At 36.8% G+C, this 17,766-nt stretch overlaps 1 protein-coding gene across 9 annotated transcripts in view; it reads right to left on the minus strand.

Moving 5' to 3' along the window:
* The window catches only part of RBMS3 (RNA binding motif single stranded interacting protein 3), a 623,271-nt gene that overhangs the window by 128,653 nt on the left and 476,852 nt on the right, over positions 1-17,766 (minus strand). For all 9 annotated transcript variants that reach the window (XM_036031515.1, XM_036031514.1, XM_036031516.1 and 6 more), the window contains one exon: positions 7,914-8,020. In XM_036031515.1, coding sequence (XP_035887408.1) covers positions 7,914-8,020 — 107 coding nt within the window. The remainder of the gene's footprint in view (positions 1-7,913; positions 8,021-17,766) is intronic.

Below are 17,766 nucleotides of genomic sequence, written 5' to 3' on the forward strand. Positions count from 1 at the left end.
AAAGAAAATGTTTGCTTATCTAGAATTGAAACATAATATGTAACTACTGTGTTGAGTATGACTATGTGTCATCTCAGAAATCTGAAAAGACATCTTTGTCTTCATCATGAGTAGATGTAGTCAGAAGGAATGCTTTGAGGTACACCAGGGAGAGAGGCGGGTGTTTACAGTCAGGTTTATCAACTTTGTCTGCACTTGGCTATGGGGCATCATAATAGCATGAGAAATCTCATTTTTCCATATGAATTTTGCAGGTCTTCATTCGCTTACTGGCACTGAAGAGACTTTTTATTAATAGTTGTTCTAAATGAACAAAGGTTTTAAAGTTTTACAGCACAGGGGAAATTTTTTTCCTCCATCATGGAAAACGGTTGATTTCAGGTCTGACAATCGGCAACTATTATCTATGTTATAACAGATCACTTAGCTTAGGTTGGCTGTGATAAAACTGATCACCTTAGCTTTCAGCTCACTAAGAGTGGATTTTGCGAGTGCACGAATGGAATCTATTAATTGAAGCAAATTAAAGAACAGAATGCCAGTGCATTCCATCCCTTAAAGATTTTTCAACTAACATATCCAGGCAAAGCCTTTTCTTGTTTAGTGAATGGCATCATCTGGCACTATGCAGTGCCTATACCGTTCTCTTGGGCAACTACAAATGCACTTAACTAAAATGTCTTCAAGAGATAATATATCATCATGTCTCATCTAAAACTTGCTCTTTAATTGGGAATAGGTGAGAAATTCCAAACCACAGTATTCCCAGAATGCATCAAACAAAACAAAACAAAACAAAACAAAAAACCCAAAAAGAAAACTTACTTGTTTTTCTTTTCAACATAACCTATAAACTATTCTTGAGAACATGAGTATTGATGATTAGTTCTATTAGTTTGATTGACCATAGATTATGAAGATAATCTTATTAAGTATTTCCATAGTAAGAAAACATACCTTCAGAGCATCAAATAGAAAATATTCATTATTCATTGTTTTTAATTTGTCTCTAGCAGAGAATTGTAAATAAGATAAAGGCAATAAATGTCATTTTATTGATTTTAGTTTTTATAACAAAAGCCTGGTGTTTTTTTCACTAGACTTATGAGTACTTCGTTGGTTTTTTTATTGTTCAATTGTCACATCTCTTGTTTGTATCCAAAACATTATTTCTTGGAAATACAATTCCCAAAGAAATCATTATCAATGACATTTAATGACTCAATTTGTATAGGGCTTGGGAAAACTTTATAAAAGTTTAGAGTTTTGAAGCCAGTGAAAAATATTTTGTTTATAATATTTGTACTATTTTAGGATAAGATCCCAGTCTGGAAATTTGGAGAAATACCACCACCTTCTGTGATTTGAAACTTAGCATTTACTAATATTTCAGAATTCTAAAAGAAATCCAAAGACTATTTAAAACAAAAGTCAACATAAAATGACTTCAAAATCTGAGTGACTTTCATGATCATAGTAGATACGTCCACTCTTTGATTTGGTCCGATCATTTTTACGGCACAGTTGAATGTTTTTTTGATCAGCTATTATTACATGGGGCAGAGTCCAAACATATTTGGTAATTTTTTGGTAGTCATTGAAAATGTATTCTTGGGAAATATAGGAAGAAGCAAGAGGAGTTCCTCATGCTCTGGTATATTTTTGAACTAATTTTATGCATTCCTGATTCCAGACCAGTCATTTTTCGGAACACTTGCAAGATCAATTTGGGCAACATATTGCCTGAGGTAAGAACTGGAATATGGTGTTAGATGAAATCAAATACATGGCCAATGTAACACTTTAAAAGTCACAGACATGATAAAGTGAGACCATTTGTGAGTTAGGCTTGACCTTAAGACATTTTACTGTTAGTACAGGATAAGCACTAGCCAATCAGCATCTAGGCGCTGAAGTACGATGCTGGGGAACTCCTGCTGTGCCAGCCAACACCCCATTTTTGCTGGGTCATGAGAGGTCTTGAGGGATGCCCCAGAGTGGAGGGGGCCATGAGGTTGAGGAGATGGACCAGTGCCAGTAGTTACGCACCAATGCCACAGATATATTTTAATATTTTAATAGGCTGCTTGGCTCTTCTAGCATAGGAAGTTGAATATCAGCCCTGTCCTTGGCTCAAGCTACTCTAGGACAGTGGTTCTCAAAATGTGGTCTAATGACATCTAAGCATTCTTGAGATCTTTTGGGAGATCCATAGTTTCTGCCTTTTTCAATGGCATGTCTCTGGTAAGCTAGACTTTCTTTACATGCTTACACCAAACAGTATATCGCAAGAGGTGGAATATTGAAGTAAATATGCAAAACTGACCATCTTTTACTAAGCCAGACAATAAATGATTTGAAAAAATGTAAAACAGTGTCATTCTACTCAAAAATAATTGTCTTTGCTTTGAAAAATATAGTACTTTTAACATTATTGTTGATAAGTGATGGGTTTATTATTTCTTTTTAGTGAAGTAATAAATAATCATTTTTAAGACTATAAGGCGATAATGAGACTAAAGAGTTTGAGAACTGCTGCATTAAGAAATAAAACAATAAGGACTGTAGAGCACTGGGGAAAAAGGCATAATAGGCCCCAAACCTGATTATTCTGCTCAGAGTTTCAGTTGTCATTTGAGAGCTTAGTTAATAACTTTAGAATACCCCTTTGTTTTTCTCTTATGCAAAAACATGTGTAGCAGCATACATTTATATTTCAAAACCTCACTAATTTATACTAATTTATGTGTATAAAGTTTTTAGTATTAGATTTACATGTAAAAAAATGTATTTCACCAAACCATGCTAAAAGAACTATTATCAAAATGCCACCCAGAAGAGAACAACTTTACATAATAAATTAAAATGTTAATTAGCCTATCAACTGTCATGTTTCAGGTATGTCTAAGTGCTTGCAAACCACTGGTTCTGTATTTTAAGCATTTCATCAGAAATACTTTTTGCACTATCACTTTTACCTGATTTTCAAAAACAGGAAAATAAGCAGGCTCAATTTGTGCTATTACCTCAAATTCCAAATCAGTAGAACCTAAATTATCCTTCACTTTAATGTAATGATGATTGAAAGGTTTGACATTATTGTACACAGTTGACCCTTCAACACGCTGATTGAACGCCAGCCCCCACGCAGTTGAAAATTCACATATACTTTCAGCCAAGATGGAGGCATAGGTAGATAAACTTGGCCTCCCTGCACAACCAAAAAAAGGACAATAACAAATTTGAAAACAAAAAACAACCAGAACTGCCAGAAAATTGAATTGTATGAAAGTCCAACAACAAAGGAGTTAAAGAAGAAACATTCATCCAGACCAGGAGGACGGATGGAGAGGACTAGCACAAGGCTGCAGCTGCCAGAAAGGGGGGGGGGGGTCTCATATTTGCACGTGGATAAGCTGGGAGGAACAACTGGGGAGCAAAACAGATGGCAAAACCCAGGGTTCCAGAACTGGGAAATAAAGCCAAAAAAAACTCTAACTGAAAAAACCTGTGGGGGTTGGGGCAGTGAGAGAAACTCCCAGCCTCACAGGAGAGTTCGTTGGAGAGACCCACAAGCTCCAATAACATACACAAACCCACCAACCTGGGAATCAGCACCAGAAGGGCCCAATTCGCTTATAGGTAGCAGAGGGAGTGACTGAAAGCTGGCCAAGAGCCAAGCAAGCTGCACTGTTCCCCCTGTGAACCTTCCCCCCCAACACAGCTTCACAACAAAGCGATGGGGGCTGCCCCGCCCTGGCAAATACCTAAAGCTCCACCCCTTACTACATAATAGGAGTGCCAAGACAAAAAAAAATATGGCCCAAATGAAAGAACAGATCAAAGCTCTAGAAAAAGTATAACTAAGTGATGAAGAGATAGGCAACCTATCAGATGCACATTTCAAAACACTGGTAATCAGTATGCTCAAAGAAATGGCTGAGTATGATCACAAAACAGAGGAAAAAGTAAAGGCTATGCAAAGTGCAAAAAGGAAAATGTACAGGGAACCAACAGTGAAAGGAAGGAAACTGGGACTCAAACAGACAATTTGGATCAGAAGGAAGAAATGAACATCCAAGCAGAACAGAATGAAGAAACAAGAATCCAAAAAACTGAGGACAGACTTAGGAACTTCTGGGACAACTTTAAATGTTCCAACATCCCAATCATGGGGTGCCAGAAAGAGAAGAGGAAAAACAAGAAGTCGAAAACTTATTCGAACAAATAATGAAGGAGAACTTCCCCAATATGGGAAAGGAAATAGACTTCCAGGAAGTCCAGAAAGCTCAGAGAGTCCCAAAGAAGTTGGACCCAAGGAATTACACACCAAGACACATCATAATTACATTATCCAATATTAAAGATAAGGAGAGAATCTTAAGAGCAGCAAGAGAAGAGGAGACAGTTACCTACAAAGGAGTTCCCATAAGACCATCAGCTGATTTCTCAAAAGAGACCTTGCAGGCAACAAGGGGCTGGAAAGAAGTATTCCAAGTCATGAAAGGCAAGGACCTACATCCAAGATATTCTATCCAGCAAAGCTTTCATTTAGAATGGAAGGGCAAATAAAGTGCTTTCCAAATAAGGTCAAATTAAAGAAGTTCATCATCACCAAGCCCTTATTATGTGACATGTTAAAGGGACTTACCTAAGAAAAAGAAGATCAAAACTATGAACAGTAAAATGACAACAAACTCACAACTATCAACAAACGAACCTAAAACAAAAACCAAAACAAATTAAGCAAACAACTAGAACAGGAATGAAATCACAGAAATGGAGATCACATGGAGGGTTATCAACTGGGAGGGAGAGGGAGGACAGTGTGGGTAAAGGTACAGGGAATAAGGAGCATAAACAGTAGGTACAAAATAGACAGGGGGAGGTTAAGAATAGTACGGGAAATGGAGAAGCCAAAGAACTTACAAGTATGACCTATGGCCATGATCTAAAGTGGAGGAATCATGGTGGGAGAGGGGGAACAGGGTGGAGGGGAATAAAGGGGAGAAAAAATGAGACAACTATAATACCATGATCAATAACATGTATTTAAAAAATATAACTTTTGACTTCCTCAAACTTAACTAAGTATCTATGGGGGATTAGTTCCAGGACCAAGCCCTCACCCCTCATGCCCACACACACACATCAAAATCTACAGATGCTCAAGTCCCTGATATAAAATAGCATAGAGTTGGCCTTCACCATCTGCAGATTCCTAACTACATATAGCTGATACTGCTTTCCACCTGAAGTTGCTTGAAACTGTGGATGGGAAACCACTGGATACAAAGGGCCATCTATATGTTTATTGCAAAAGGACACATAAGTGGGCTTGTGCAGTTCAAACCTGTGTTTTTCAAGGTCAAGTGTATAACAAAGCAAACAAGCAAAAACCAGCACCCAAAATGATCTCCTTATAAAGCTGGGATGACAAAGAGCTATAAGATGATAGGAAAACAATACCGCCCATTAGAAACAAATGTCAAGGGAAGGCGTGTGTGTCAATCTTAACACTGGATGAAGGAAGGAGACAAAAATAATTTCCCCTAAGAATTTGACCCACCATTCTTACTTTAAAGTTTCAATTCACACAATCAGTGTGGCCATAGGCCTTAAGCAGAATATGTAGGTACTATGCCAGGTGATGAACAGGAGCAAACACAAATTATCTTGTAATGACATTGACAATATGAGGAAAACCCATTTCAAAAGTTTTAAAATGTGGAAAAACAGTAACAAAAAATGATTATCTTAGAAAAAATGAAAAACAGTAATTAGAATTTACTGTATTTAAGATGAATTAACTATTGCTTACATATGATTGATATATATCATCATACTTTATCAACCATGCTAATATACTTTAATTTACTCTAGCCAGCCAAATGCATGGGGAAATAGACATAAAAAACAGATAATGATGGACACACAAAGTTATCCAAAATTCTTGGTGTGCCTATTTCTAAGACCACAATAAAACTGTAAAAATTAACATGCTCATCTCCGAAACAAGATATTTGATAAGTATATCTTTAATGCGTGTTATTTCTCTTTCTGATTTCTTGCCTCTAGATGTGTCTGCACACTTGTAATATATTTGTATTGGTCACAGATAAATTTATGAAGGTCCCTTGATTTTCATAGTTCAACAGGAAAACTTATAGTCCTTAAAGAACAACTTGTGAAAGCAAAGATTAAGAATATACTTTTCAAACTTGCGTTTAAATTCTAAGGTGCTCTGGGTCCTAAACTTGACACTACTATGTTTCCCAGCCAACACCACACGTGCTCTTTCTTATCATATTCCAAACCAGCATTCTGTACACAGTACCAGGTGGCAGCTCTTCTGCATTTCTCTTATGTTTATTAGATTGGTTTCTATGAAATGTAGACCCAGGTGAGGTGCGTTACTGCAACTGGCATTGCAATACTACACTGCAAATGCAATATTATAAGTTCTTGAGGAGACAAGAATTAAACTTTCAGTCATTAGTGCTAAGTTACCTAATTCAGTCTTGAGGGTTTTGGGTTATGGTTTGTGATCCAGAAATCTTTCTAATCAGCAGGTATTTGACCCGACCAAATGTTAAGAGATCAAATGATTCTTTCCAGAGATAAATGTTTGGTATGAGACCCACATGATAATGAATGTTAGCAGAAATCAGCTGCCCCACTGACTACTACACTGCATGCGAAAAACACCTGGGTCATTCTGCCTTGCTAAAATTGAGAATATTGAAACTCTTGCCTTTTTAAAATTAGCTTTAGGCACTCCATGGTGATTCTCTCTTTCATGTGTTAAAGTAACGAGTTATAGGTTATGCAATACTTAGACATAACTATACTCTTGAAGAGGGGTTTTTGGACCTGCACGAAAATACTCAAAACAGATGGCAGCCTTAGGAACTGAGAAACGGCTAAAGGATTTGCTCAGAAAAATCGCGCCCCACTTCTTTCCTTACTACTCTCCTCTCTGTGCTGAGTGTAAAATGCTACATCAAATAGGATGCCTCTTAAATAATAAATGGATGAAGTGGGTGCCTTGAATAGAAATGCTAAATAAAGCTCTTCTGTTGAAATCATGGCCTTGGTACAAAATGGCATTTATTCAAGTCATTCAGACAACTTCATTCCATTTCACGAAGAATAAAAAAACCTCTTAGAAGCCTAGACACCTTTTCTTTGTCTTCTTACAATAGAAAATAACCAAAAATTATTCCAAGTGCAATTGGATCCATAGGCTTGCTTCTCTACCATTTGGTGTTAGTAGGGTAAATGGATAATTAATGGTTACATGCTTTTCTCCTTGTTGTGAAAAACAAAACCTTGTGCATTATTACCTTTTATTTCTTCTCGGCCAATATAAAAATTTATATTTTATATTGATATATATACACATATAACACATATCAACACATTTATGAACATATGGGCATATACATAAATACACATACTTGTGCAGGTAAAACACCCCAATGATAGAATGAAATAAATCTTATTTTTTTTGTTTGTTTTCTTCAAAACACGAACATTGAACTCTTACAATTGATTTCACTGAAAATATTTTCTTAAGTAATCATACCCTCAATTACGTATCACTAAATACCATACAATTACAGATCAATTCTTTGTGAAGAAGTCTTTCTGTGAGCGGCTATGAAGTTCAAGTTGGGTTAATGACAGAAGACTTAGTGTAGTGTAGAACGGAGGTCAATTCTGAAGTCCTATACTGTTTCTCAAGTAATTTTATCCTGAGTACATTAACACAGGCCTGCTCCTTTGCCCCCTGTGAAGCCATCTGGTTTTCCATGGGACCTGATGTCCTCAGGGACCCATGCATGGGTCTTGCCGCTCTTCTGAAGGCTGTCTGCTGCCCACTTTCTGAGCACAAGCCAGCCAGGACTCACCTCTCCTTCCCTGGGCCACGGCCTTCCATTCTGGGTGTATTTGCTTTGATTCTGTCTCTTCTTTTGTCCTCCATCAGCGAATTTGCACAGTAAAGGCTCACTAGGGGCTGGGGAGATAAGAAACCAATCCTCTATTAGCAAATCCCCCTTTAAAAATAAGTGATTATTTGAGTCACAGTAGGGCTTTGTAATGCATAGCTTTTGAAGTAGTCTCGCTTCTGGAGAGATATTTGGCCCTTTTTTAGTCTCCACTCTGTTGGCCTCTGTTCTAACCGGGCTTCAAAAAAGTGCTGGCAGATCATAAAAGAAGATAACAAATACCGTTGAAAAAATAATCAGCCGAAGCAAAATGTGAACTTGCCTTAGAAGTGAAGAGGCAAGTGTCGACCCCTTCCAGTTATGTTAGAAACACATCCATAACCAGTATTTGGGTTTGGATAAACATTTCTCCTTTAAATCAGCGATGTTTTCACTATAGAGACCTTCGAATTCTATCTTGGAAAGAGATGGGAGCGACTTTCTACTAAGGGAGCTATTTTGCAATTGCAAGCAAATTAGCCATTTTTTCTCATTATTCTCTACAATTTCATAAAGCCTAAAAATTGATTGTTCACCCAACCCCTTTCACTCCAGTTTCCCAGTAAATCTAGTCAGAATCCCAGGGAGACTAATTATTTGAATATTAAGTGAACCCACATCATAAATACAGCCAACGGATATGGCCCTAACAAATGAATTATGGATGGGGGAAAGTATGGTCCTCGGTGGCTTGTGTAAACTTAATTCCTCAGAAAAATTGACCCAAACGAAAGCATGACAGAATCCCTCTTCCAACAATAACATTGCAAAAATGATCATCTTTTAAAAACATAACAGGACAAAAATTATTCTTTGAGAATTGATGCCACCTCCACATTTCTCCTTGCCAGCCAAATTGCTACTTGTTGTTACTACAAATTATTTAAAAATGAATGAATTGGGGGAAAAAGCCAAATGGGCCCAATAAACTTGATCAATACACTAACATGGCTGGGAGGGTTTTTTGTGTTGTTGTTGTTAGTGCATTTGCTTGAACAGACCAGATATTAACTTGTAAATTTACAGTCTGAAAACCAAAATGAACCCTTTCCTTCCCCACCCCTCCACACTCTGGTGGAAAAAAATTGTGTTTTGCTAAAAATGAATTGTATTAATAGCCCTAATTCTTTACCCCTCCCTGTATCCTTCTCTTTTGCCATGTAGTACTGTTTGAGTCCTCTCAACCTGACTCTTGATCTGACCCCAGGTAAATTGCTTTGGCCAATGAGATATTGTCAAATGAGACAAAAGCAGAAGATTTAAAATTTTTCAAGCATTAGGGCTTGCTTCTCTTGCTTCTCTTGCTTCTCTGCGTGGCTACGTGAATATGCCCAGCCTGGCCTGCTGGAAGATGGAACACAAATGTGGGTGAGTCATCCCTACCATTGCAGCCAAGGCCATTTACTAATCTGGCTGAAGCAAAAATGATTATGGAGTTCTTCACATTAGAAATAGTCTAAATTATTTCTTCAGATGAACACCAAATGGGTAAATGCAAGCAGTGGACCTCAAAACTCTTTGTGTAAGAAAATTTCCTGTGAGATTTTAAAAGTATATATATATATATATATATATATATATATATATATATATAATTCCTCACTATAGGATATTTTCTCTCTTGACATTATAAACATTTGAGGTACATCCATCCATTTAAAGGGTGTGGTCATGCTAACATATGAGTTTATCACCAGCAATAACACAGATTTCCCACCAAGACAACCAAATCCAGAAATACCTTAAATCTCCTGCTGTAAAGAATTGTAGATTCTACCTTTTATGCTTTGTTGGATAATGACTTTCACAAGACGCACTTGCTACTCTTGGAAGCAAGACTCATTATATCTTTTGCCTCCTAAAGCACATTCTTTTAGAGTACACAGTGCAATACGGACTATCACAATGGCTTCTCTTCAGGCCGTTCCTCTTGCTAAAGGCTTTAATACATACTCTGGGTGCAGTCAATTATTAGGGTTAGCAGTCGGCTTCCTGGCTTTGAGGTCTGGTTTCCTGCCTTACTAGTTATAAGAAAATACATACTTTAAAAAATGTATTTCTGTGATTCATTTTCCTCCTGTATAAAATGGGGATGATAATGTTACCTACCTCAAAGAGCTGTTGTGAGAATTACATGAATTAATGCATGGAAAGGGCTTAAAACAATGTATGGTATGTAAATAAATACTAACTCTATGTTAGCTCTAACTACCATTATCTCTTAGCATCTCTGTTAGCCACACTGCCAGTTGTCAGCTGGGAAAGGTGATCACTTGTCAGAGTCAGAGTTCAGAGTGTTTAATCAACTGGGCTTAATTTTATATCATTTCTCTTCCATTTGAACTCCATGGTGGTTTGGCCACAGAATGTGTGACTCTTCTCCAAGAACGACAAAAAGATTTGCTCATGGAGAGGATCTGTGTTTCCAGAATGGTTCTTGCTGACGATGGCTTGTCATTGGACCATCTGGCCCCTGCAGCCCAGGTCCCTCTCCTGAGTCATCAGCAAAGCCGGGCTTCCATTACCAGCTGTATGATGTAGGTCATGTTACTCTTTTTTTTAAAAAAAATTATTTATTTATTTTAGAGGGGAAGGGAGGGAGAGAGGGAGAGAAGCATCAATGTGCAACCACACATTGGGGCCTCTGGTGCACCCCGTACTGGAGACCTGGCCTGGCCCACATCCCAGGCGTATGCTGTAGCTGGGAATCGAACTGGCAACACTTTGGTTTGCAGGCTGGTGCTCAATCCACTGAGACACACCAGCCAGGTGTAGGTCCTGTTACTCATGTGTGTTGAAATGCACTTGCCCATGATGAATTACCCTTTCTCTGTTTTTAAAAAATTATTTTTACTATTATTTTTTGTGATCCCATTGCAAAAGATCTATTGGCAGTTTAAATCCATCAAAGTTGCATTTCACTTACTAGAAAAAGTATGGTACCATCCACACAACAATTTTACTGAGAGTTCTTTTCCCCAAACCCCATATTAAATTATTTGATCATAACAGTTCTAGAATGGAGTTCTAGGAAATTTTTCTTTGTTGAAAGAGATAATCTCTACTTTTAGTTTGTTCTCCATAAAACAATAATATACCTAAAATTACATATCTAAAAAGGCAGAATTTTCCTAGTATTTAGTTAAAATATATGTATTAAATATATAATTAAATATGTAAAACATGTAGCACACATTTGTACAATCAAGATAATTAACATATGAGCCCTGGCTGGCATAGCTCAGTGGATTGAGCGCGGGCTGCGAACCAAAATGTTGCAGGTTTGATTCCCAGCCAGGGTACATGCCTGGGTTGCAGGCCATGACCCCCAGCAACCGCACATTGATGTTTCTCTCTCTCTCTCTCTCTCTCTCTCTCTCTCTCCCTCCCTTCCCTCTCTAAAAATAAATAAATAAAATATTTTAAAAAAGATAATTAATATACATACACACATATATGTATATATGCACACACAGGTGTGTACACACACGCACATACGCACATGTGTGCACATACATATTCAAAAGCCTTTTTTGTGAAACTTTGGATGCTAAATAGTTAGGGGGGCTGCACTGACAGGAAAACGAGAGGCTCTGAACAAATTGTTAACCTTAGGATTTATTTTTTCTACACACTGGCATCAAAAAATTTTGCAGAGGCATCCTGGCAATGAAATTTCCAAATCATATTCTAGTTTGCTAACTATCAAATACAGATAAACTAGGAGATTCTGCAATTTAAACCTGTCTTGAAATTTTCCATTATTTGTTTTCAACTAAAAATTTCTAATTGCAGTTGCTACTCACATGAGTTTTGGTGCAGTGATTAGACATTTATGTAACTTGCAGGGTGAGCCACCCATAAGTCCAGTACCCACCTGACACTGTACAAAGTTATTACAGTGTTATTGACTAAATTCCCTGTGCTATATTTTACATCTCGGTGAGTGTTTTAACTACCAATTTGTACTTCTAAATCCCTTCACCTTTTTCACCCAGCTCCCAATCCCCTTTGCAAAAACTTACTTTTACCCTAAGAGAAATTCAAAAAGTCATGGAGTGAGACTTTCTTTACTTCCAACTGAGATGTCTTTGTGTTTTATAGTGTCTCAGAAAACACAAATCTTAGCCATCCTGATATTTGAGAATTTTCAATATACTGTACATGTTGATAATGCCTTATTTATATTTACTGATGTTGCTAAATTGAAACAACTGCTGTTACTTCACTGGCTTGAAGATACTTATGATGAGAAAAATATAGGCCTGCAATGTATTACTGCATGAATAAAACATAAAACCCTAGAAACAGATTTTCAATGTGTCACTCAAAAAAAGACGGATACATCCATAATATTATCCTTGAGTTTCAGTAATGTAATTTTGATTTTTTCATTTCTCAAGGGGGGTGTGTTTCATTGAGTGTACAAGAGATAACACTAGTACATTAGGTGAATTAGTAAATTAGGTATATAATTTTCTAGTGATTAGGTGAGTTCTAAATACTGCAAGATAAAATTCAAACACCTTGATCAAAAGATAAGAATTTGTCCTCTTCATCTTATCCTTCATCATGCCTCTCACACTCCTGAGTGGGATTCACAGTGCCTCCCCTGTATATGCCTTTCTTCCGACTTGGAATTTTCTTTCCCAGCTTTATTCCCCACCCCCAACACACTATGTAGCTCAAACATCAGACTCTAAATACTCTAAAGTATTTATGGTCCTTGCTATGCTACCTCAAGCACGGTCCAAGGACCAACAGCACTGGTATCATCACCTGGGAGCCTGCCAGAAATGCAGAATCTCGTGCCCTTCCTCAGATCTACTGGATCAAAATCTGCAACTGAGCCAGATCCCCAGGTGATTAGTGTGCACACTGAAGTTTGAGAAACACGGATTTGATTATAATTGACTCCCTAAGAGAAGAAGGAATACTTTTTAGATATCAGACATGACTCCTCTGAGTAATGAGATGATTTCAGCAGCACAGAAATATCATATTGCCTGCAATTTCCTTATTGCAGAATTATGGTGCCAATTAATTTTGTGAAGTCTCTTTTAACAGTAGTTAAAATAGAGACTGAGTGGAAACAATGCCTTTGTGGAAGTGAGATGCAGTTAAAAGCCACAGATTGTAATGTGCTAGAAGACATTATGGTCTATCATGGAAATGGGGAGTATTTAAAATATAATTATAACAATGCAAAGCAATAAAGTTGCATGGTAATTATGAAGAAGTAATTACTGTTTGCTTACTTAGGGGAGTATTTCTAGTCTTCTAAACTTTGTGCTAAATGTGAAACATCCAATGCATACACTGATATGATAGTTTAAAGATGAATAGGACTTGCTGTTTTAAGCAAATAAACAAACAAAACAACAGCAAATACTTTGCTCAGCAAAATTACTGTAAAATCTTTCAGTTTGATTTTCTATTAAAACTTAACACATCTTCAGTTTTATGAACCACTAAGAATGTTCTCTAACACCATATTCTACAAGTAGATATTGACATAGATTTTTAACTAATATATAGCAATAACAGAATTTCTACTGTCCTTTAGAGACACTGAACTTTTTTCAATTTTATCATTCAATTTTTAAATATTCTTCTACAATTTATAATAGATTGTGATGATGGTTTAAAAATTGACCTGGCTGGCGTAGCTCAGTGGATTGAGCGCGGGCTGCGAACCAAAGCATCCCAGGTTCAATTCCCAGTCAGGGTACATTCCTGGGTTGCAGGCCACGGCCCCCAGCAACTGCACATTGATGTTTCTCTCTCTCTCTTTCTCCCTCCCTTCCCTCTCTAAAAATAAATAAATAAAATCTTTAAAAAATAAAAATATATCTCTTTATTACTTATCTCTAGTGGTTTAAACATTAAATTTAAGGTTTTTTTTTCAGCTTAGATAGATTTAAAATGTTGTTTCAGAAAAAAAGAATAAAGACAGAATGGGAGGAACTAGGTAACTAATGTCAAGTCTCAGAGTGAAAATAAGGGATGAGATGAAAAATATTTTAAAAAGAATATTAAGAACTGTAATTTAAAATGCAATAATATTTCCATCTACAGATTGCCTTTTAGGTGCATGTGAATCAGTTTTCAAGCAAAATAATAAAGCAACTTTAATCTCCGCCCTAATTACTTCCATGCTATTCAGGGTGACTTGCACATTAAAAAGCTATTTATACGAATAATTAAAAATGACACAGATTGAAGAATGTTACTCAAACTTAGAAAAATTTTAACACATTCATTCACTAAAACAAATAACCCCCCCCCAAAAAAAATCTCTTCTGTTTATGATACATACTGTACCACTCTGGACTTTGCACCCAGCTAGCAGTCACGGTCTCGAGAGGGAGAAAGACAAGCACAAGGCACTCTAATAGATGACAGTGGATGCTGTCACGGAGGTATGAACAGGTATTTTGGAAGCACAGAATGGATGACAACTTCTGGCACTGTGGCCACACAACATCCTCTAGTTTAGATATCACGTCCAGTACCACAAATGCTTTTGAAACATCAGAGTTTCCATGCACAGCTTCCCCTTCACCGACCACCAGATCGCCACTGAACATGTGAAGGACTGATACCCGGTATTACCCAATGTGGCTGAAAAACAGGCATGCACCATGTGTTTGCTGAATGAAAATGTAACCGAATCACATGGACACAATGATAGGATTTAGTTGAAATACTTTTAGAACACCTGGCCTTACAACAATAAATTTGACCTCCTTTCATGTCTTGCTATAATTCTCCACAGTCCTTAAACTGAGTGCTGTATATACTCAACTTCCTTCAGATGCAGGCAGAGGTAGCCTGTATTGATCTGGAGTAAACATGATAGATGTAAGTGTATTTCTTGCTAACTCCATGCTTGAACCATTCCCTTATTTTTCCAGACTTATTCCAAAATACTTATTTCTATTATATCCAGTTTTGTAAAGTCCCTGGTTTGTGTGCAAATGATTTGTTCTATTCTTTCCCACATATGTTCTATACATGATAGACTTCTTATGCATATATGTATGGGTGTGTGTGCAATATCTATCATCTATCTTATATATTTTTCTAGATGTATAGCTTGCAATTTCCTAATTTAAGCCAAAATTTACATGGGAAACACTACATGAAAGTTATTATATTTTGGTAAAGTGATCTATTTGGCTACATTCTCTTTCAACTTTCAGCACCCTCTTTACCACTTAATTATGTATTATGTACTGTTTGTTATAAGCAAAATGGAGTTATATGGAAATAACTACATTTATAAGGAAAGTGTAGTTCTGAGTTATAATAAACTTCCAGTCTGGAAGATATATGTAACCTCTTTCATATGATCCTAAAATTTGTTTAATTCAAGTCCTTCATTTTATCAACAAGCAAAATAAAAGTTAAATGAATTCCCAGCTATATTGTGGTAGCTGGTGGCAAAATACCCATAGCTGTGTTCTCCAGTTTTCTCCCTCCAACTGCTTACTTCCTACCTTCCTTACCATCAAAGGTAAAAGGAAATGACTTTTCAGCAGTTCTTGTGACTGACTTCATAACTTCGGGATGGAAGAAAAAGACTGAATATTCATTAAGCTATGATTACAGTGGTTCTCTGCCCACAGGTTAGAATTAGAATTAAAACTAAACAGCCAATGTGATCTCCTAACATGATTTCCATTGCCATTCTAATAATAGTTTGTTTTAACAGAATAGACAAATTACATGCGTTATATTTACAAGTGTCAGACACGTGGTTACCCCTATCATTTAGGCCAAAACAAGCACAACACAAACCCCCAAAGTGGAAATAAATAAAAAGTTAACGCACTTCAAAGAAAATGTAATTTGCATGTGCATTACCAATTTTACCCCTCAGTAATGGATTGATGCTCTTATTTAGTTTTCAATACAATTCTCTACCAGGGGAAGCAGCCGCACAGAAGAGGAAAATGCCCCACAGTGATAATAAAAGCAGAGAACATCTGTTTTCCCAGACACACGACAGAGAAAACCACTTTTTGATCAATCACATTATTGAGGTAATTACATTACCTCAAACTCACCTCTCTGTTTTAAGTATTAAAAACACCATTATTTTTTTAATTTGTCAACATTTCTCTGATCATTCGTTTCATTTATGAAACAATTATTTTTAAAGAAAAACCAAAGTGAATCAGGAAAATTACATTAACTTTTCAAGTATATGGGATGCAAAGGATGCACTGAAGGTTAAATCTGGTTCCTTTTCTGGGGAATATGACCAAAACATTATCTGTGCCTAATGAAGGCATATTTTGACACCAAGAAAGTAGAAATTACCAGTAATTTCAAGAAACATCAACTGGTTTACAACTGACTGATTTATGTACCCAGCTACAGATTGGGGAACCCTGTACAGTTGGAAAGCAGAACATTGACGAAAAGGCTCCTAAGATAGAGTCTTAAAAACAAAAGAATCTTATTTATTGACCAAAATGGACCATTGCCTGGTCTTCCCTCATTCCCCTGTCTCCTGTATTTCAGCCCCATGCCTGCCTCTGACAAAGCTTTTTGCACACTGGATGCCATGTTCATAGGGGGTGACACACTCTGTGGAACGTGACACGTTTTACTAAAGTGAAGTGCAAGGAAGAAAAACAGCAGCTATAATCTTAAAGTATAATACCTCTTTGATATTAAAAATAAATAAATGAGTAAACAATTGCATAAATGGAAGCAGGACATGTATAAAGTCAGTAAATTCAAACTATCTAAAGACTCAAATAAAAAGTATAAGACCTCTTTTCAACTCCCCTCCTCCCTTTTCTTATAATTCAAATGCATAAATATATATCCACTAATCTGTCTAGTTCTCTTTTTTTTATTAATTCCAAAAGGGGCACTGTTGCTTCATAGGTGGATTCTGTTCTTTGTTTACATTAATTCCATATTTACATTAATTTTCTATATTGTCACATATCACCCTTTTGAAATGCTGCTCAGTATTGTAGCATAATTATCATGTACCATTATTTGTAAATGTCCATTAGTCATTAGTGGGGAACCAGCTAAACCTTATTAAATTTCCATAATGCATTTCCATGTTCCTCTCTATAATTACGAGAATTTGATGTGATTGAAGTCAGGAGCTGGATCTTGTTCACCTTTGCCTAGCCTCTGCCCCAGTGGCCTGGCAGAGTGGCTGGGGGTTAATGCACATTTCATTATCTGTTGATCAAATTACTAAATAAATTCAGGCAGATAGACAAAAAACAGCTTGCGATTCATTACATTAATTAAATTTTAAAGGATTGAATAGTGAGGGCGCAACCATTCTTTTAAGAGAGCATAGAGTCCCCTGATTTCCGTGTTTCAATATAACTAGCCTGTGTACTTGACAAAGAAATAAACAAAACGAGAATTCCAAGTCTTATCCCAGCTGTAGCGTTAATTTCATGTGGGACTCACAGTAACGGCCCTAGGTAAAAACAAATGGTGAGGGAAAGGTAGGGATGAACCTTTTAATAAAGAACATCGGGATTCTTCTCATTATCTACTTACAGTCCAACACCAACGCAGAAAGCACATAGGCAACCCGAACTGATCTCAACTCAGGTCAAGAAAACATATCTCCATTTCCCACATGCTGTTCCTAAGCATATATTTCCTGTGCTAGAGGCTGAAAGAATTCCCAAAATGCAGTGAACTGAGTTAGTAGAAATAAATATAATTCCAGTTTCAAAGTAAAGCCGTATATTACACCGTAGGTGTCAGTTAACAAGGCTAG

Source organism: Phyllostomus discolor, chromosome 7, assembly GCF_004126475.2.
Source record: "Phyllostomus discolor isolate MPI-MPIP mPhyDis1 chromosome 7, mPhyDis1.pri.v3, whole genome shotgun sequence".
In the NCBI taxonomy this organism is placed as follows: domain Eukaryota; kingdom Metazoa; phylum Chordata; class Mammalia; order Chiroptera; family Phyllostomidae; genus Phyllostomus; species Phyllostomus discolor.